The 22,485-nt window shown below is 41.6% G+C and overlaps 1 protein-coding gene across 7 annotated transcripts in view; it reads left to right on the forward strand.

Annotated features, from left to right (window-relative positions):
- Nucleotides 1–22,485, forward strand: part of rhobtb4 (Rho related BTB domain containing 4) — a 43,002-nt gene that overhangs the window by 14,893 nt on the left and 5,624 nt on the right. For 5 of the 7 annotated variants that reach the window (XM_044196693.1, XM_044196694.1, XM_044196695.1 and 2 more), the window contains 9 exons: nt 9,555–9,756; nt 10,070–10,173; nt 13,942–14,127; nt 14,587–15,406; nt 15,593–15,812; nt 16,813–16,931; nt 20,986–21,136; nt 21,385–21,473; nt 21,718–21,823. In XM_044196693.1, the coding sequence (XP_044052628.1) occupies nt 9,565–9,756; nt 10,070–10,173; nt 13,942–14,127; nt 14,587–15,406; nt 15,593–15,812; nt 16,813–16,931; nt 20,986–21,136; nt 21,385–21,473; nt 21,718–21,823 (1,987 nt within the window). In that variant the 5' untranslated portion in view covers nt 9,555–9,564. Of the gene's footprint in view, nt 1–2,795; nt 3,177–5,064; nt 5,778–9,554; nt 9,757–10,069; nt 10,174–13,941; nt 14,128–14,586; nt 15,407–15,592; nt 15,813–16,812; nt 16,932–20,985; nt 21,137–21,384; nt 21,474–21,717; nt 21,824–22,485 lie in introns of those variants that run through there. The other 2 variants (XM_044196692.1, XM_044196698.1) reach the window with 2 other exon arrangements.

Below are 22,485 nucleotides of genomic sequence, written 5' to 3' on the forward strand. Positions count from 1 at the left end.
CTGGGGCAGGGGGTGTGTGGGCCTGTTGGATATTTGGGTGAGCTCTAGGGTTGAGAATAGGGTCAGAGGAGGAGTGGACAGGAGGGGATGAGATGAGGCGAAAAGTTTCATTCCAAGATGCTCTACAACCATAAAAATGATACCTGATATCCATTGCTTAATATTAAATAAACTCATGATGTCTTCTGAAATCAATCCATCTGAGCCCAAATGTATTCACTTGCACCATAATGTAAGCAAGTAGAGAATTTTACTGACACACCAGCGATTATTTTGTAAGAACTGGGGTCACATTTTTAAAATGGTGGATCGTTGATTGCAAAATGAAGCCCTCGCTCAATGTGTGATGAAAAGTGAGATGAAGGCATTTGCAGAGGTAAGATGAAAGTATTGTAAAAGGGAAAAGGGCATCCTCAGGAAACCAAAAGATATATTCAATCATCTGATTTCTCTGCAAATATACTTTTAATACTTGTTAACTGAGTCATATTGGATAGAAATTGTGATTTACTGAACTTGAACGAATGTAAACGTGCCATTCTTTCAGTAAAACTTGAGGAACATTGGATGATGTTGAATATACTGCGGACTAAACTGAGTATTTGTCCAAGCAGCAGGACCCTCCTTGTTGAAGTCGTCATGCCAAAGAATGATCTCATCTCATTCTCCCAACTTTAATCTCACCACAGTGTAAAAGCTATGGGAGTAGACTGTCCACACAGTTAATAAAAGAGCGATAAAGCTCGTAAACAAAGCCACACAGTCGTTTTTGTATAACTGTAGCTGAAAAGGCCAGACATCAGCTCAGACAGGCTGACCGGCCAGCTGCTTGAGAGTTCTCTCACAAGTACACATCTCCAACAAAGGGGCTGCCTCTCCACATTTCTAAGCCCTCTCAGTGCCAGTGCTGTTGAACCCCTGTTTTCCCCAGCAGCATTCCAGCCCATCTTTCGTGCTGTTTCATTCTGGCCATGCCAGCCAGGTCAGGGGGCAGTGTTTTCTCAGGGCTTCAAGACAACTCTGGAAAAACAGATATAAAACATCTCCACTACTTGCACATTGAACTCCTGTTCAATTAATTCTGGTGTTGGTGCTGCGTTATTGCGTGTGTGCTTTTGAATGTTGTGCGCAAGAACGTACATGAAAACACACACCTGTATGAGTCTGCAGGGACGTGGGGACAGACTGAGGAGCACAAGGGTCAATTCATAGATTTGCGGTTTGCTATAGCATGAAGTCTGACAGCCACTGCTGATCTACACTAGGATCTGTTACAAAGAAGTAAACTCTTGGTGCTGTGGCCTTGAGTGACAGCGCTGACATAATGTAGCAGAGAGAGTTTATCCCTTCTTTGTTTCAGAGAGGTCAGTACCAGATTCTACCAGTAGATGTCTGTCTTCAGTCTTCCACAGTCATGAAAGAAAGTTGGTAGATCAGACTGTCCAGGGTCCCTACATGGCCAAACACTGAAAAATGTCCCCAATGAATTGTTAGATAAGATGTAATCTAATACAAATTCCACTTTAACCTCTTATCTTGAATTGCTGGCATAGCTATAATGAAAGGCATATGGACTCAAAATAAGGTTCCTGTCTCAAAACATGTCTGGGCAAAGTCTTCAGTTGGATAACATCACATTTACAAAGCAATTAAGTATAAATTAAACTGGCAGAATTGCAATGTATTTGCCTCGATATGGCAGCATTTTTCTTCTTTGGTACAGCTTAACATTCCAGAAATTAATTCCCAGACATTGAGTACTTGGAAAAATATGAGGGTAAAAGGCAGGGTACTTTCCACAGCAATCCATGATCTGTTTTTTTTTTCTTGGCTCCTGTATTGGCTTTTATAGAAATACTCAAGTGTTGCTATGTGGTAGCTAGTTGCTATGCCTGAACACCCAGAATAACCATAGAAGAAACATTCTCGCCATTGCCCATGAGTAATAACTACACTATTGCATAATTTATCTGGATTTTCATTTTGATAGGGGGTGATTTATATGTATGAGTAGGGATTAAAGGAGAAATTAAGATAAAATCAGATGAATATTTATAATTTTGCACAGTTAATAATTGATTTTTATTCATTTTGGTTAAATGTTTGCCATGCTTTTTAAAAAATAAATGTGCCCTATCCCTCGTCTCTGAGTAAAAATGACAGCTGAGAGTCATAATGGGAGTGACAGTCTGCAACCAGCACAGCGGTGGATGTGAGCCCTCCACCAACAAAAGGCAGCATGCTTTGCGGGATATTTTGAGTTAACAGGATGGAAAGAGCACAGTTTCGGGGCGGGAATACTATAAATTTTGCACGATATGATTGGCTCTTGTGTTCTAATCTCTGATGACACCTTAAAGTGCTCCTCCTCAGCCCCAACATCCGACACCTAAAGTATTAAATACAACTTGTTTGGAGTGTTCAGCCGCTTTTGCTGGGTAATATTCATGTTGAAGAAAGCTATTTGATGGTTATTCTTAATTTAAGAAGTCACACAGCAGAGCAAAACTGAAAATGTAAGTGAAAATGCAAACGCCAGGGGTTGAATGTGATGTTTTAATTCATGCACAACCCAAACGTTGTATAATATCAATTCTTCTTACCATTAATTTGTTCTGTGTTTCTAGTACACCCCCAAATATGTCACGGGTATGAGTATGTATGGGTATCGAATAGATTATAGTGGAGATAGCTTACGAGCGCCGCTCTACGCTAAGTGTCTCTTTTTCTGACAGCACATGAACGCAGCACAAGATGAGTTGGGTGACCTGTGTCGTGACGCGCAGTCGTGGAGGCGTGCCTCAGACGAAATCAGCTGGGGAAACAACAACAGAAAGGGGGTGGCTCAGACTATAAAATCTTTATGCCAGTTATGTTTAAATTTTATCCTAAAAAGCGTCCGTTTAAAATCAAAACCGCATTACATCAGGTCTGCAGCAGCGAGTCGAGACTTGTTCAGGGCTGTGAGACGCTGGATTAAGGAGGCAGCGAGGGGAAGTAAGAGGAGGAGGACAGGGCAGAGGTCCTGTGCGACGTCGGTTGTTATATGCGCTCTTTGACAAACAACGATAACACAGCGACCACGTCTTCATTCTCCGCGCACCTTTGTCCGGTTTGAGTGACCGGCCGAACCACCAGCAGAGTGGCATGTGGGTCAATTCCGGAACCGTCGGAAGGTAGGGACCCCTCCTGCAGGAATACTAGATCACATGCTCTCACTGCAGTTCTTGCTGTGCGCAAAACAGTCCACACACCGCTTGTAACGTCCTTAACGCCAAAGTTTCTGAAATCATCAGCTGTATTCTGTTCACATCATGGCGCACTTATTGTACTTAATGGGTTCTTTAATCCCCTCTTATATCTTTTTATATATATATATATATATATATATATATATATATATATATATATATATATATATCCCTGTAATAGTCCCAAATGCGTATGTTTCACTTGTATTAAATCTTTTCAGCAAGAGATGTTACAATGGAAGATTATTGTTAGTTTTTAATCCCACGCGTGCTGCACAGACTGCTGTTATTAGAGCCTTTCGATTCATCGTTGATCGGATGGGCTTGGCACATTACGCAAGATTTACCAGCGCATCATTTGGGATGTAGGCTGATATTCACCACAACATCGACTTACCACCGCGCTGAATGCAGTGTGTATCCTGCATTTTATCTCCCCAGACATAGATGACAATACAATAGATTGCCTGGTTTGTTGAATCGGTTTCCAAAAAAATATGAATGAGCCAGGTGGTTATGAATGGCTGCGGGAGGGGGGGGGGTTGGTTTTCATTGATGAGTGTGGTGATGCTACAGTACTTACTGGAACAGCATGCGGATCAAAACTGAGACAATAGACAACGTGCAGATTCTCAGTTTGTACTAGCACGTGCACGCGCGTGGCCACACGCACACACTGTAATGCTGATCCTGTGGCTATGACGTCATCAGAGGGATTGTATTACGCAGGTAGCTGGTGGCTGGTGAAGAAGCCTCTCACCTCTACCTGGAAATGAATAAAGAAAGAATATTCTACACTAGGAGTTTTTATTTGACCATATTTTCATTTCCAGTCGTCAGCAATTAATCATATTGTTGCGTAAACACTTCTCTTCCATTTTTTGCAATCTTTGTTTTTTGGCCAATATATTTTAACCCTAACCCCTGAAAAGATGTGTATTAATGGGCATCCTGGGAGTGTTCATGGAAACTGTTCTAAATTTAATTATTTTTATTTTAGCATTATTGAATATTCTGTTCTGTGCAATTCTCTCTCCACATCCTGGTAAAAATGTTTTTGCTTTTGGTTTTAGACCTTCTATCACTACTACTGTTGATGAATCAATGATGGGGCTGTCATTATGTATACCGTCAGATGGATCTGGAACAGAGCTACTTATTGTCCTGGTTAGGCACTATGCCCAACGCTTTGACTGTGTCAACAGCTTTGAGATAACATAGTGCAGTATTAACAGACCCATATGGAAGAGTCAGCCAGCATTATATTGCTTGCTTGAATGTTCTGACCTCTGTATCAGGCTGTAGTGGACGGTACACAGAGGTAACAGATCTTGCAATTGTGTATATTTTTTATGCTTTATGTGTGTGTCCTCGTCGACCTGAATCCAGTATGTTATAACATGGACTGTAGAGCTTTGGTTAGAAAGATTATGTTGATAGTGGTATGTTTTTAAGCTACATAGTGTATAATAGTTTCATCATTAGGGTCCAGGCTATTTTAGAGTTGTAAGGACCAAGGTGTTATAGTCTAGCCCATTTTTAAATGATTTTAAATTATATTTAAATCCCCTGTTACATTCCCAAAGGAGATATGTGGCCTGGAATATCATCTTCCAGACAAACTTAATCCACCTCTCCATTGACAAAGTTGCAATAATATTTGGGTCACTGAGTTCTTTGGCTCAATGTTGTGTGTAATTCACAATTGCTTTGACTCAATTTCAGAAAAAAACATAAAATGCTACTCTTCTAATGTCCAAATTCTCAAATGGAAAATGAAAACATTTATCACATCTATCCATCATTGATGTTTTTCAGAGTATATCTTGAAAATTGTATCATTGTTGCATTTTGAGTATGTAATGGCAATTGAAACGATTTGTGCTAATATGAAGCTGTATTAGCAAAACAGGTGAGTTTTGCACTTTGTATGTAAACACAACATTCTGTATATGAAGGTAACAATTTAGCAAGAATGTTTTGCTTTGAATTAAGACCTGCCCTCTCAAAACAGAGTCAAAACAATCACTGTTTCACAGTACTATAATGGTCAATGGCAAATTGCAAAGTAATTGACAGGTCATCTGTTTATTCTATCAGAAAAGTTGTGAAAAGAAAATAGTAAAAATGTCTGAGAAAGTGGGCATACAGTCATACTGGGAGATGCTTTATAAAAAATATTCCGTATCGGAGTGGATACTGGAAAGTATAACGGCGTGAAGTAGAAATAAGATAAAGTGAAATGAGTTCAAGACAGCAAAAGAGATGGAGAGAAAGAGTAGGTGGAAAATATGGTTGGGAGGAAGAGGAGGTAGATGGGGAGGGATTAAGGAAATGAGGGCATCAAGAGGAGCCTTCCTGTGTTTACAAGGCATTATTGCAGCAGAGAGAAGAGAGGAGGAAGGGTTTCTCAAGCAGGCGGACATGCCGCACCCAAAGACCTTCTCATTCATTAGGATAGATGCGTACATATCACCGTCTGCCACGGGCCGTACAGTAACACCAGTACCATCTGCAGTGAGTGAGGCAAGTATGTGCCGGCATGCATGTGTGTATGCATGTCAGAGCTAGTGTGTGAGTCTGAGGTCTACTGTCAGCCATCCAAGGAGCCAAGCAGAGGCTATAGACCAGATTATGTAACCAGTCTGTGCCAGCTGCGCCTGTGGCAGTCACTGTCTAAGACACCCACACACACACACACACACACACACACACACACACACACACACACACACAAGAGCATACACACTTTAAAAGCATACACATGTACGAGGGAGTAGACATTTTCTTTCATGAGCGCAGACTTTTGACAAAAAATAGTTATAAAAGAATTAGATTACATACATGATTGCACATGTAGCCATAATTTCTTCCAACAATTACACATGGACACTTTGACTATGCAGTCAAGCCTGTGATAGCTTAAACCCCATAGCTCTGTGTGAGTGTGCAAATGTTGGCCCATGTATAAAGTGGGTGGTTATTGGGGTCATATTTTTGCAGGGCTGTGTGGAGGGAGCGGAGAGGCAGGCGGCTTCGTTATTGCGTTGGGGTGAACTCTAGCCCCAAGGAAGAGGACAAAAAAGAGGCGGATGGGTGCTATAGAGGTTTTTGGGATGAGCTGTTGTTGCCAGTAGATCGCTAAAGGTATTACATAACAGAGGGAGGGAGACAGGGGGAAGTAAATTGGGTGTGGGAGGGGTGTCTGCTTAATGCTCCTTGATTGCTATCCAGAAAAGTGTGAGGCCATAGATAGATAGATAGATAGATAGATAGATAGATAGATAGATAGATTGATGAACGCTAATAAAAGGAGCGGAGGGGGCATGACGTCGGATGTGAAAAAAAAACTGGCAGAGGGCATGGAAGAGGGGCGGTGGAGTGAGGTTACTAAAAGACAATGGGTGAAGTGAAGGATAGAATAACTGTGAGCTGGAGCATTACATTTGGAGGATGAATACAGAATGGGAAAGAGAGTGAGGGAGTTTGTCAGCGGGTCAGAAGGTGTGGTTGAGTCGGCACAGCTGGGAACAAACCAGACAGAGCTAGACAGACAGAAGGATAAATGAAAGGATTTAGAATGGAAGCAACGGGTGTGTGTAAAAAACAAGAGGTAAAGATGCCAGGAACTCTGCAACGAGATAGAGCTGTAATCTATCTCCTTATGAAACCCCCTCTGGCCTTAAAGCAAAGCCATACTGAGATGCACACTGTCCAAATTATGCATGAGTTTCTTTGTCTGTCCGGTCCTCCTGCACCGAACACACACACACACACAGACACACACATTGACTCAATCTGTGACATTCCAGAGTAAACCAGAAGGTCGGTGTTTGCGTGTTGAGTGGGCGTTTGAGTTCCTGTCACAGTGTTTTCTATCACTGTGGTCTTGCCTACATCCATCAATATGTCACTATAATACATGCAAAAAAACTGGGGCAGAATCTCATTCTATGTTTCACACACACATTTTATTGTTACATTCCAACACTTCTTTGTTCTTGCAGCCTCCTTCGCTGCCTTTCGGAAGATGACACTGGCCAGCACATGAAGTCTAGACGTCTGTGTACAGTTCACTATAGGTCGTTGGCTAAAAATGAAACCTGAGCTTTGCAGCTTCTCTTTCCGCTCCTCTGAGCTACACTGCTCTGCTCTCACAGTCTCCGGCTTCTGCTCATCCTTTAGTCATGTAATTATAAATAATTGTTGAAGTTTGCGAAAGCTCATGAAGTTTAAATATAAACTTGAGAGCAGGTGCATATCTATCACGTGCAGTGACGTGTGAGTAGACAATTGTGTTATGTGTGTTGACCGACGCATGACCAGACTCTCGCTCGGAGCCCGATGCAGAGCCTCAGATGGAGGATGATATCTGGGAACCGGGTACTCTTGATCCCCCTGAGAAAATGTCCACACCACCACCAACGCCGCCTTCTGGTTACATCACTGCTCGCATCATTCCATGCCTCACAGACCGGCCCTAAGCTCATTACCACACACACATGCACATACACATACACATACTGACTTCCATACTCCTATGGGTCAGAAGTAGAGGATCTTAAACTGTACTCTGGTCTCTCCTCTGTCGTTTTCTCTTAGCGATCCATGCATTTGACAGTTTAAAGAAGCATCACTAGGAAATGCTGTGATTTGTTCCCCTGAGCAGCCTTGGTTGGTGTTGGTCTTGCCCTTTTGATCCCTGTGGCATGATTGACTGATTCTAATGCAGGGCTGACAGTCCCTCTCTTTCTCTCTAAGACTCTAATAATCCCCTCCCCGCCTTGTCTCTCTTGCAATCCCTTTTGCTTATCTACTGTTGTATTGGAAATGCTGGGAATTAAAAAAAATATGCATCCTCTCTCCCTCTCTTTCTGTCTGTCAATGCCTATGTAATTTTTGTCTTGTACATTCTACTTGTGAAGTATGTCAGGCGTCACACTTGGCCCTTCAACCCTCTTTTCCTCATACAGCACTACGAGGACTGCTGCCATGACCATTAGGCACATATCTGTTAGATAAGTGCAAGGTTGTGGTAACTTTTTATTGCTTCTTCTATCTCTCTCCTCTACCTGTAGTACGTGCCTCTGAAGGTGTCGCAGCCAGACAGGTGGCAAGGGAAAAAGGGGTATTTATAACACTGAAAGGCATAGTTCTATCTGTTCCATATGGACCAGGAAACAGCCTCTTTGACAGACACTTCAGCTCAGATAGACAAAGGTAGGCTCTCTGTACTGTACTTGGCTTGTGCTGGCTGATGTCATTGAGACTCTCTTTTTGACAGGAAATATGTTTTTGTTGTTGTTGACAAGGGAAATCAATGTCTGAATTATCTGGGGAAGAAATAAGTTTTATATAGCAGCAGTGGTATTATTGGTATTGGACGTGTGCGAGGATATGGAGAGCAGGTCATGGCTGAATAGCAGGGTGCACACATGGCTCATTTGTGTGATGAATAGATGAATAGATGCCATTTTTAGCTGCTGGTGTCTGTCAGTGCTGGACTGAAGTGTTTCACTGGCATCTTCGTCAATGGAATAACAAGCGAAGGTCAAGCAATATGCCTTTCTCTGTGATGTGTGGTTTTAAAAGAGGAAGTCAGTTAAGCTGTACATAACCACCTCCGTCTTGTTCTGAGGTTAAGTCTGGAGTTGACAGGTGGTAAAACATACAACCACACTTTTTTCAGTTGTGTCCCTCTTTGCAAGCCTACAGTAAATATGTTTGACCATAAAAGATGATGCACAGCTCCCGCTGGGCTCCTGAGTGACCTAAAAAGTTAATTACAGATGCCTTTATGAAGGATTTTATTATTTGTCTTTTGTGCTACCAAGGTAGATGTTTCATCACTTTGCATTATGCTTTCTCTGAAGTGAAGATGCTATCAGTGCATCAAAGAGGGGACAGATAGGGGGAATGACAGACAAAGGGAGAAAAGGACCGTGAGCTCAAGGGAAGTGTCTCTCTTTTTGTCTCTCTGTCTTTCTCTCTGTGTGCTGTTACAGAAATAGCTCTGCAGTCCCTCTATTCCTCAGCCTGTGAACCATGTGTTCTGTTGAGGAGTTTGGCAGAAGCCTCTGTACACTGGTCAGTACAGCTACGGGGGCTTAGAGTCTTAACAAAGCTTCCCTAGCCTGTACTGGGCGAGAGTTAGAAGCTACTGTGCCAGATGCAAGTTGCTTTCATTGTCGAAATGCAGTGTCATTCCTCCTGGGATGCTTTATCAATGTGATTTTAATTTCCCATGAATATTGAATTAACCTCTTTTCTTTCTCCATCTCTCTCCTATCTTCTGTTCTCCAGGGCCCTCTCCATGGATATAGACACAGACTATGAGCGGCCCAATGTGGAAACCATTAAATGTGTGGTGGTAGGGGATAATGCAGTAGGCAAGACCAGGCTAATCTGTGCCCGGGCCTGCAATGCCACCCTCACACAGTATCAGCTGCTTGCCACCCACGTGCCAACCGTCTGGGCCATCGACCAGTACCGTGTATGCCAGGAGGTGGGCACACACATACACATATACACACAGGCACACAGAGTGTGGAAAGAGCCACATATAGACAAACACTTCTGGACATGGTACTGAGGCTAATTCCGTTTATTGTGCATTTGTAACATAGGTAAAAACATTTCTTTCCAGGCCTATGAAAAACAACTTAATTCTAAAAATGTTGACCATGCACTTCGACGTTGTGCATTGTTTGTTTTTTTTACTTTAGCCTAGTGATTGCATAATCCTTCAATTCCACTAAAAATACAAACATCACAATGAAGTTAAGACCCGATTACAGGGATATGTGTCCGTGTTGCAGGTGTTAGAGAGATCTCGTGATGTAGTGGATGAGGTCAGTGTGTCCCTGAGGCTCTGGGACACATTCGGGGATCATCACAAAGACAGACGATTTGCCTATGGCAGGTGAGCAGAGAGACAGACACACACACACACACACACACACACACACACACACACACACACACACACACACACACACACAGTTTCAGATATTGTAGCTGCCAGAACCTAGTTACTGACCCAATAACACAATTGCTGGCTGACCACAAGGTTAACTACCTTGCAACATGTTACATTTTCGCAATTGGTGCAGCCAAGAGATTGTTTTGTCTTGGCTGTAGAATTTGTAAGGCATTGACACATTTTCCTTGGTCTAATATGTGACTAAATTCATTGTTGGCCGGGTAAGGAGAACATAACTTACAATGAGAATGTAACTAATCTGTCACACCCACATAAATATGCATACATAACATTAACTTTCCCAAAAGTTGTTTTTTGTGTAATCCAGTTGCCACGCTTTCTAGTTGAACTCTGCCCTCAAGCTGTTACATCCTTCCTCCACCAGACATGATTGGATCATCTCTCTATCCTCTTACACCCCATCCCTCTATCAAAGCTGCTTTGTTGGCATGAAATGCAAAAGTACTTATTGCCAAAGCAAAATCAGCAAATAAATATTCAAATGGTAGTGACCAAACTTGACCACATGACAGTAACACAGAAAAGATACATTTCATACATCATTAAATGAGTTCTGTATATAGATGATTAATTATTAATCCACATATTATTCTAAATACATTTTGTGTTTTATTTTTTCTCTTTTGTGACATAATGCTGAGCATACATTTGTCGCCACTCTCCAATTTATAAGTCTACAATGAACTGTAATTATATGTATCTTTCTCTCCATCATCTGCGTTTCCATTTTATCTGTTTAATTCATATCTTTCATCATTTATTGTGTCTTTTACATAGTCATAAGCCACAACCAGGCACTAAGACTTCACAAACACCTTCACACAGATGCATGTACACATCACACTGTGCAATCTGTGAGTTATCTCAAGGGTGGATGGATGCACTTTGTGTAACGTGTCACCCTGTCACCTTTTTGCAAGTTTATCTGTGTGACTGACTGTGCCTTAGTGCTTTTGTAGGTTGTTGGCGTGTAGTTCAGTTTTTCCTCCCCTCTGTTGTGTTCTTCCACTCTCTCAGTGTCTGTACATTTGCACAGTGATCTGCTTCTGTTTGTTTTTGTTTTGGTGTATGTGTCCGAATGTCCTGTATGCTTTGTCAGCCTGCAGTCAGATAAAGACACATTGCCAGCTCAGCTGTTTCCTGCCTGCCTCCCTGGCGTCTGCAGCTCCAGGCATCAACCTCCACTCCTACTCCTTCCCCTCCTCTTCCAGCTCTGTTCATCCACTCGTCCATCTGGGCCGTGCCCTCTCCTCCAACACCAGTCCCGACTTTTCTCCTCACCTCCTCTACCTCACATCCCTTCTTCCCCATCGTTCTCATTATCCCGTTACTCAACTCCCATCACTAGCCTCCTCTATGCCCTTGACACTTTGCTTCTCCTTCACCCTCTCCACACCTTCCCTCCACTAGCCTTTTGTTGATATCAAAACTCAAAACATCACATTGTCAAACAATACCCAGACTGTCACATGCTTTGTTAAGAGAGGAACAGTCTGGTTGGGAAAACCATCTCAGTCTGAAAATAGGCTAAGCCAAACTTAATTTGAGCCAACCTCAACGTATTTTTTTTTCAGTCAGCAGAAAAATTAAATTTTGTTTTTTGACTAAATAAGCTAAACAATGTCATATTGACTTGTACGCATTGTTCTTGTAAGCAGTTTTAGTAGCACATTATCAACTTTTATAATACTGTTGTGACAGACTTAATGACTAGTGAGGGGTGTCATGCCAAGCTGTGTGATTGCAGAGTGATACATATGCCTGCATGAGACCAATTTATTTCTTTATTGAAACAGAAAATCTGATTATTTGGTACATCCCTGCTGTGTTTGTGCATGTGTGAGTGCCTGGGTGTCTCTTTTTACATAATCTGGCATAAACTGATGACCTTTGTAGTTTGGATCCACCATACACACACACACACACACACACACACACACACACACACACACACACACACACACACACACACACCACACACACACACACACACACAAACACATACATACACAGAAAACCAGTCACTAATGGAGCCATTTATTATATATTAGTGCTGGTGGTAAATTATTAGTGATAGCACAGTGGACTTGTTTGCCTTATTATTTGACACACATGTGCTTTCTCATTCAGATGCACATTAACACAGACCTGTGTGTACATACACACACACCAGCTGACACACAGTATATGCTAACATAAAGGAATACTGGCCCAAGCAATGGCAGTAAGTCTAAAGCAAAGGCACGTAACACATAACATGACCTCAAACCGACTAAGCCATGGTAATGATCCTTTGACAAAGTGCTAATGGGAATTCCACACACACACATACACACACACACACACACACACTTGGTAGTGCATATTATGTCCTTGGGAGTAGGAGCTTTTCAGAGATTACAATATTGAAAGTAAAGATGGTCTATGGAACGAACCTGTGTCTACACTGCAAAAAAAAGTCCTTTGTAGAAAGTCATTTGATTTAGTGCTGTGTGCTTTCATAAGTAATTCAACTTTTTTAAGATTTTCAAACACTTGAAACAGGTGAAACTCTTTGCTGGCCTATTTGCACATTTGTTTTGATTGACATTTGATTTGCACAAAGTAAAGTCAGACTTTCAGGTTAAATACCAGATAAAACAAGTAGATACGATTTGTGTAGATTTTGTGCAGCCTTTGTCTGCTTAGTAAATAGGCCATATTCACTGTAGCACAGGTATTTTGCCCCAGGCAAATAAGAGAAGTGTTTAAGTGTTGTGTAATGCTACTGTCCAGTTCAGCATGTGTTTTAGCATCTCATGTCCTCTGGTGAATACTGTATGCCTGATAAACATAAAAAAACAGGAATATATATTTAATTTTCTGCAGGCTATCAGTGATGGCTAATGTAGTAGCAAGTTAAATAAGTGGTGCAAATGCAAAATAGGCCTGGTCTTGTGCTGCTGGGCTCAAAAGCCCTGTTTTATTGTGTTGTTTTAGGAAGAAGATCTCTAGGAATTGTAGATTTTTGTGCTGTCAGCATTGTACTGGTACTAAATGATCCGTCTAACTGACACAGCTGGATTTAAGAAGAAACAGACACACATGCACAAACATGCCACAGAAATATCAGCACCAGAGAACAGCTGTAAGTGCTGGTGTTTGCTTGCTCAAACACATCGGCTGAGGAAATGAATTAATGTGTGTTTGTATCCTGATCTATTCTTAGCCTTCTCTTTGTGGTCCATGTAGCCTTGGAGGACTTAGGGAGATTTACGTAAGAGAGAGAGAGAGAGATGGGCCACACAGATCACCAGCCCAGAGGCCCAAACTCATACACACAGACACGGACACACACACACACATGCACGCGTCTTGTGACCCCAGCTTTCTTGATGGCACTGTCCATGCTCCCACAATGCCTTGCAGCAGCTGAACAAGCATCTTCCATACACATATCACACATGTTTTAACATAAACTGACAAGATGTTCAGTGACTCAGTACTGACCCCTTTTTTCTTTCTATCTTTTCTGTCCCCTTCACTGGATCAAAGACCACTTGTATTCTCTCTGCTCACATCTCTTGCTCTCTTGCTGACACAACAAATCAACTCTCCTCTGCCACCTTTTTCCCATCTTATCTATGATCTCTGATATGTTGTACATACGTGAAATTAAGACGTTTTCTCTCTCTCCTTTCCCTGTAGGTCTGACGTAGTGGTGCTTTGCTTCTCTCTGGCTAATCCCAATTCCCTGCGCCACGTACGCACTATGTGGTTCCCAGAGATCAAGCACTTTTGTCCCCGGACGCCGATCATTCTAGTTGGCTGCCAGCTGGATCTGCGCTATGCCGACTTGGATGCAGTTAACCGTGCACGACGACCCCTAGCCAAGTGAGACACCTTCTTCATCAGACATTAACAGACAAATTCAGCTAGAACATGCACCATGGTGGCTTTCAGTGAAGGTTGCATGTGAAGTTGATCTAGTTAATCAATGATCAGTAAAAGTAATGTAACGGTAACTGAATCACTGTAAATAAGGCATTGATAATTGCTCTACCTATCATTGATTGATGTTGCGAAGGAAAACCTGTGACGTGTTTAGAGTCATTTTTTGGCTGCTATACATTTCATTCATTAACTGTAATCCCAGTTGTTCCATCATATAAATAAAGTGTAGGTAAATGTTGTTAAAATTAGTACTGAGATGAAGACATTTCGGTCTTGGTTTGTGTAAATTTCTAGTAGTGTTGAGATACCCAACTTCCTACTTCCTTTTTATTTGTACTTACTTCAATCTTTATCTAAACAATGTCATCATTACCATCATTATCTCTTCCTGCCACACAGACCCATCAAGCCTACAGATATCCTTCCCCCAGAGAGAGGCCATGAGGTTGCAAAGGAGCTTGGCATTCCTTACTATGAGACCAGCATTGTTGCCCAGTTTGGAGTCAAAGATGTTTTTGACAATGCCATCCGAGCCGCCCTCATCTCCCGTCGTCACCTGCAGTTCTGGAAGTCCCACCTGAAAAAGGTCCAGAGGCCCCTTCTCCAGGCACCCTTCCTGCCTCCCCGCCCACCTCGCCCTATAGTGGGCATCCCAGACCCCCCCCCCACAGACGGCGAGGGCCCTGATTCCCTTTTCTGCCAGCCACTGTGTGCAGATGTTCTTTTCCTTCTGCAGGGTGGTACCACTCGTGTCTTTGCACACAAAGTCTATCTGGCTACTTCCTGCTCCAAGTTCTATGACCTCTTCACCCTTGATCTTGGTGGACCATGTATGGGGCCACGGTGGGAGGAACAGGAGAGCAAGGAAAACTTGGAGAGTGGGGAGGAAGATGAGCAGAGCAGGAGAGGAGCCAAGGAGCAAGCTGGGCGAACCAAGAGCCTGGACATCGATAAAGATGGAGTTGATGGAGGAGTGCGGGGCCTGAATCGACCCCAGCTGCTCCAGCAGGGCTCTTTGAGGACTTCCCAAAGTGATAATGCACTCCCCTCTCGAGCCCTGTACTCCCTGGGACCACTAGGGACTGGTCGAGCACTTTCAGGATGGGGAAGGGGGTTCCTGAGTGTGTGCCTGGAGCATGTTGATGATCCCAAGACCGGACGACCACGACTTATGACTGTTGTAGCCATGGATGCACTTATACAGGAAGAACCATTCAAGGTGAAGGACTTAAAAGCAACAAGATTACAAAAAAATATACATATATATACATTATAGGGGAAAATAACACAATTCTGTTGATGTGATTATTAGAAATGTTAGCGTCATTTGAAAAAATAGCTTTTTGGTGTTTTCAAAGTTCTTCCAAAGCTATATATTTGACCTTTCCATTTGCTCTGGTTTCAGGCGGTGCTTCAGTACCTGTACACAGGCAGTCTAGACGAGGGCCGAGGGGATCTGATGCAGGTGGCCACTATCGCAGAGCTACTTGAGGTGTTTGACCTGCGGATGATGGTGGCCAATGTTCTCAACAGAGAGAGCTTCATGAACCAGGAGATCACCAAGGCTTTCCATGTCCGCAGAGCCAACCGCATCAAGGAGGGTCTCAATAAGGGGACCTTTGCTGGTAAACCACTCTGCCAACCATTCAGTACCCCAATACTTTCAATAGCATTGGTGTCACTGTAGATGTTTTCCATGTATGCATCAGTAGGTGTTTGTGTGTTTGTCTGTAAGTGTGTGCATGTGTGTGTACGTGAGAGTGGGAGTAGTAGAGGATTATGAAAAGTTGGTGATGAGAATGTGCGAGAAACATATTTTGCTAATTTCCAGCATTCTCTTTCAGTTTCTGGAAATGTACACTCTGTTTACATTTGATCATATATTTGCTATTGAATATTTGCTATAAAATATGTATTTTGTGGTTAATCAAGTGATTTCATGACTGTCATTTCAATCTGCTTGGTTGTCTCGTGTTAGCTCATGTGTGCTTCCTGTGTCTTGTGTTTGTGTGGTGTTGTGTGTTTCCCTAACCTGTAATGTATGCATCTTGTCACAGCATTTGCAGCCAGTGCCAGACATATGCTGTCCCTGAACAAAGCCTCACGTTCACTTCTTTCTATACTTTCTCTGTTGTCTTCAAGATCATAACAATGGGAATCTTTCTTAAAAATGCTTATAAGAGATTATATTGATAAATGAACAATTGCATAAACAGATCTGCTTCATCCCATTTATTATTCAAGGACTGAATTAAAGATAGATGAAATCCTTTGCTTTCAGATGTAGCCCATTACAACATTATTACACCAACATAGTTGCTGTGTTCCCTATAGACAATTTCTCTGCTGAAGAGAAGAGTTCAGAGTCCACACAGGTTTTACTCCATGACCTACTACCCTGCGTCTGCTCTCCTTCCCTTACTCTGTGTCAAAAGCTGTTCTGTCCTTCTGTCAATTTATCTCTCTGTCTGTCTACCTGTGTCTATGTCTCTGTGTGTGTCTGTCTGGCCTTCTGTCTGCCTGTGTGTGTGTCTGGACGTCTGCCTTGTCTGTCTTTCCCCTTCTGTAGCTTGGGCTTCTGTGGCACTCCACGAGATGAATGCTCTTTTCCCACCCCGGTTTTAGATGTGGTGTTCCGACTGGACGATGGCTGCCTCCCGGCCCACAAGCCCCTGCTCATCTCCAGTTGCAACTGGATGGCTGCCATGTTCCGTGGCTCTTTCATGGAAAGCTACATTGAGGAGGTGAGTTCAGACGTACCGGGAAGAGCTTGAGGACGAAGTTGCCTTTAAATTTTGAGAAAGGATTTAATTTCTGTGTCTTGAATCCTTGGAAATTAACAACAGTTAACTCAGGAGAGCCTTTAGGGCTAATTGCACACCTGTACTCAGCATGTGCCAACAACAGCAGTAACGTCTGCTAAAAGAATCAATAAATGAGGTATAGGTAAATGGGTTACTTGGATAAGGTTTATTACTTTGGAGATATGTTACCTTCATGACATTGTACAACCTGCACATGCGTGTCTGTATTCTCACTGAGTGTTCAGGATGCTTGAAACCTGTTACCAGATTGACCTACAAGCCGTAGTTTGCCACCCATCGGCAAAAGTGGTTGAAACTCTGCAATTACCAGACCCCTGGAGGCCTTGCACACATAATGAGCACTTATAGAATATACCTGCATGAAAATGTACATGTACACACACGCACACACACACACACACACACACACACACACACACACACACACACACACACACACACGGCCTGTGATAGCAGATGTTTCACTAACTTGTCTCAGTACTGAAAGTAAGCCAAGTTCAGCTTCTGGTCGCTTGGTGCTAACCAGAGAGGAAGTTCATGTCTCTGGCTGTCTTAAAGTTGAGGCTCCCCGGACTGTGTTGCAGAATCAGATCCACTGGGGTATGGTTACTTTCAAGGTCAGTGGGGTTAGGTTACGTAGATTCAGGCCCTCAGAAGGATTGAAAGTAATCCTTAGAAATGAACAGAGAGAGACAGACAAGGAATAAAAAATGTATATTCAGTTTAGGTGTAAAGCTAAAAGTTATTGAGGGCATGTTAAAAGGAAGGTAATGTAGACCTGGGTAAGAAAACCATTTTGGTTTTTTGTGTTTCCATTTGGGTGGTGTGTGGGTGCAAAAAAAGCCATTGCAGCTATTGTGGATGGTGGTGAAAATAGGACTTGAAAGTTACTTCTTTCTTCCTCGGACAGGCAAAGATGTAACCCGTAAAGTGTTGCGAATGTACAGATTTCATTTTCTGAATTGCCATGCCATTGGCTGACTATATATTTTATTCACTTTGAGGCACACATCTTCATGGATAAATGCTAGTTTGAGAAGCAGTGTCAGTAAAAGTGAGCAGAAATGCTTGCTGAAACACTTAACACTGGTCTTTCAATAGAAGCAGAGCTTTTAAAGTAGGACGCAATAACACAATTGCACAACGTTGACACTGCAGATGGTCTTGTTCTATTCAGTTACTCAAAAAGAGAATCAATCCTGGAGAAAGTATGAAGAGATGTTGATATTGGAGATTTACAAAAATAAGTGTGTTTTCTAAATCAGGGTGATAATTAAATATTATTGTTAATCAACTTCCAGTGGAATAATATCTAGATTATATAGTTGTTCCACACTTTGAACGTTATATGTTTAAGCCACCTGAGTGAACAAGTTGCAGCTGAAGACAGGTCTCACTCCATTTCTAAATCAAATCAAGCATAAAGCACTTATGAATGTTAACAAATCAACTATCCACTTCTCCCCAGTTTTCCTCATTCACTCAGTTTTATACAGGGGAATATTCTAAGGCCTGTTCAAAATAAACAAAAATGTTGATTTGCACAAAATTGATCAAATTTAACTGAGTGGGGTTTTGGTCATTTCAGGACAAAACAACATGGACAATGAAAAAAATGGTTAATGGGTTACTTTTTAAAATGTGAACATCTACCAGCCACTCAATGGTAAATCATTATTTTGTGTCTGAAATCTACCAGCCACTTTCATATTTTGGCTGGTGCTAATTTTCCACCCTGGTTATGTATATAAACAGACTATATCGTCATATTATCATATTACAACTGTTCTCTTAGGTTTGGGAAGAGCAATATATAAATCCATTATATGAAAATTCAAAGAACCTGTAACTATAACTGTTAGAGGAGCGTGTGATCAGCCAGGGCTGTTCTATTTTCATGCTCATGTCACACTTCCTTCTCAGTATTTTTAGGCTCACACATTTCAGTGTTCATGCTGTTGTGTGATAGCATGACTCTTCTAGTTTTGTGCAGAACAGTATTAAGATATGTTTTTCAAACCTATTTATTATCATTATTATTTGTAGTATTATTGGTATTAGCAACATTATAGACATTTCATACAGTAAGCATGGACCATCAGTCATAGTTGAAAAGGTTTTATCTATGGTATCTATGGTGTAGTAATCAAAAACAATTAGTCAAAAGACATGTCTTCAGGTTTGCTGTCTGTGCTGGCAGTTATACAAACTTACCGCTGAGTGTGTCATGGTACACCCCTGGATTATGTTCTAGGTGCGTGTCTGTGGTTTTATGTTCACCATATGAGTGTGCATCCCAGTGGAGTGTTACATGTTGAGAAGCCTGGCCTGGGAAATGTGAAAGCCTGTCTCACCCTCAAAAAAAAAAAAAAAAATCAGATTTAACTGAAATTCTTCAGAATCTGCTGGAAACTAACTATTTCTCACTGTAGAGGAAGAATGACCTCAATTTTCTTACTTTTCTCTTGAACTTTGTAAGTTATCTGTGGTGGCGGCTATGTGACTCACTGCTTTTTCTTCACCCACACATTATTTTGAGTTTTGACTATAATGTATTTTACACTCATTAGGTCTTTAAAATTTCAATTCCCTTGAGGTGAGTTTTTTTTTAATAAAGCCCTTAGGGGACTGATATCTCATTCACACCCTTTTGACACTGCAGCTATATTTCTTTTCCTCTTTACCATTAGATTTGATCATTGTTTTTTTAGATAAGATACACTTGCACTAAACTATTAATTGACCTCTAGGACAGCAGACTGAGGGGGAAAAAACACCTGTCAATACAGCTGATGGGTCTTATCCATAAATGTCCTGTTACTGTGAATGTGTCCACTCATTAATGCTTCCTGGCCCCAGCTGGGGCTTCAAGCTCTAGAGACCACCCTTGTCTTGGTGTTGTGACTTTTTGGTCATAACGAGAGGTCGCGCCAAGCTGACATTCTGCTAATTGGTTATGGGAGTGGAGGTTGAAGAGCGCCTCAGTGGGTACACTCAGAGAGCTCCTGAAGGGGGTCAGGTCATCACTCTCATCATCATTTGCCGTTCTTCCGTCCTGCCTGGGCTTAGACTGCATTACCTGCTGCTGAATTGCTGTTTATCTGACTAACAGTAATTAGGGCCATAATATGGTCTTGCTCATTTGTATGCATTTATTTTTTTAACTACCCAAAGTGGAATGCTGGGCTACACTGAAAAGCAGCATGACCAGCGCTTTTGGTGTAGCTAAGATCTAATTGATGATATGGCGACATCTAGAGGTCATTGCAGGTGATTGTTTTTTATAGTGAACTTTGGTCTGGCAATAAAGTTCAACTTTTGCCCCACTATAACACATTACAAACATGTTTAACTGTGCATGTCTGGAGTTGTCCAGTCATCACTAATGATCACCTAAACTTGTTGAGTATATTTGTAGCTATGTCCTATGTTCATAGACAGTGAATCACATTACGCAGATTATACTCTGAGTGTCTCATTTGTGAAAAGGGTCTGCATGTAGTTTTGATTGACATTAAGGGTTGGCTTGCATCTCACTGTGCTTTGGGGTCTTTAGTGTTAGCCATATTGCTCACATCACTAGCCATCAGACAGTGCTTTCATCTGAGCCTAGATCAAAGAGAATGACCAGAACAGCTTGTCCTCTGCCCTTTACCTCTAAATACCCACTGCACTGCTTTCATTGATATTGCTGTCTTTTTGGACCCCACCCATTTCTAGTCATTACACTTAATATTTCAAATATGAATTTGCCAACATATTATTATTTTGTATTTTAACAAGTGTGCAAGTGCAGGAGAAGATACACACATGCAATGTTTATTGATTTAGTATGAACTCCTGTAGATTCATTTTCAAAAATTTCAAAAATGCAAATTAATGCATATATTTAAGTCCATTAATTCTCTTCATTGACTCTCAGCCCTTCATTTCTCATGTTTTTTTGTTTCCTTTTGATCTGGTCATTTTCCAGGTATCCATTCCTAATACCAGTACAGCCTGTATGCGTGGGGTGTTGGAGTTCCTGTACTGTGGTCTGCTGACGCCCAGTCCTGGTCTGGAGCCCATGGAACTAATTGTTCTGGCCAACCGTCTCTGTTTGCCACGCCTTGTCGCCCTCACAGGTAAAGACCCTCTTTGCAGTATTAGAAATGCTGCAAAGAGAACTACATATTTACTTGAATGTCTTGTACTGACTATATGTGGCACAATATGGTTTTGCCTTTTATCAATGACTCAGTAAGAGATTGTAGGTGCAGTGCGTTGTGTTTAATGCAGACTGCCAGACAGACTAAGAATTTATGATGGGGAGATAAATGTCAGTGTAAACAGTAAATACTGACATGATTATGTACATGTTGTGCATCTTCAGAACAGCACGCAGTGGACGAGCTTCTCCAGTTGGCAGTGAAAGGAGGTGACATCGATGGACAGGTGTTGGCTTACCTTGAGCTTGCACAGGTCTGTCCTTGCAAAATTGTCTTTGTCCTGTTAAATAACAATTAACAATTAATTTATAATTGATTAATGATTCATTCTAAGTTGTATTTTTTTAAATGATGAATAGTTCACCATAGATTCATTTGATAAAAGTTGATCTTAATCTGTTCAAATTTGATCTCTTATCTCACCTTTTATCTTGCCTCTTCTTTCACAGCTGTAATAACTTTTACAGCTCATTTCTCCTCTGTTTTTCCTTTTGCAGTTCCACAATGCCAAGCAACTATCGACTTGGTGTCTCCATCACATCTGCACTAATTATAATAGCATCTGCCGCAAGTTTCCCAAAGACATGAAGGTCATGTCTCCAGGTACAGACACCTTGCCTCTCTTGGCTCTGATAATCTGCCTCTCCCAAAGCCCTTTCATTCATGCAGCTTTCCCTGCAGTAAAACTCCTACAAATTTTGCTTTACAGTTCTAGTTGAACAAAAACTTTTCTGGGTTAAGCACACTACTAGGGAATTGTAGCATGCTGTGACTTGTTCATAGCAAGCATTTGGTTGGAGTGGGAGGGCTGATTTTTTTTTTTTTGTCTCGAAAAACACTGATGCAAGGAGTAAAAATAATAGTAGGCGAAACACATGAGCCCCTCATGGGCTGTTTTTATAAAAACAAAAAAGCCTTGTATCATGTACATGTACAACATCCATCCTCACCTTTCATGAAGGTGTGAATACATTTTATGCAATTATTTTAAATAGTATGTTGTAATGTGACCACAGTAAACACAGAAAGTTTAGCACTTTGATCTCATGGGTTTTATGTGTAAAATAATCTTTAGTGACCTCTCTTGCTTCATTACCTCGTTCACTTGTCCTCATACCTTTATTGCTATTCATTATTTCCTGTTCATACCTTTATCAATGACATGATTATTCTACAAGCCCTCACTGTGCAACAATTATTGTCTGTCTTTGTTGATTCGTCATGTTTTAAAAATATTGGCTCTCTCATGCACTCTTTTATTGCAT

This window comes from Siniperca chuatsi, linkage group LG5 (genome assembly GCF_020085105.1).
Source record: "Siniperca chuatsi isolate FFG_IHB_CAS linkage group LG5, ASM2008510v1, whole genome shotgun sequence".
Lineage (NCBI taxonomy): Eukaryota > Metazoa > Chordata > Actinopteri > Centrarchiformes > Sinipercidae > Siniperca > Siniperca chuatsi.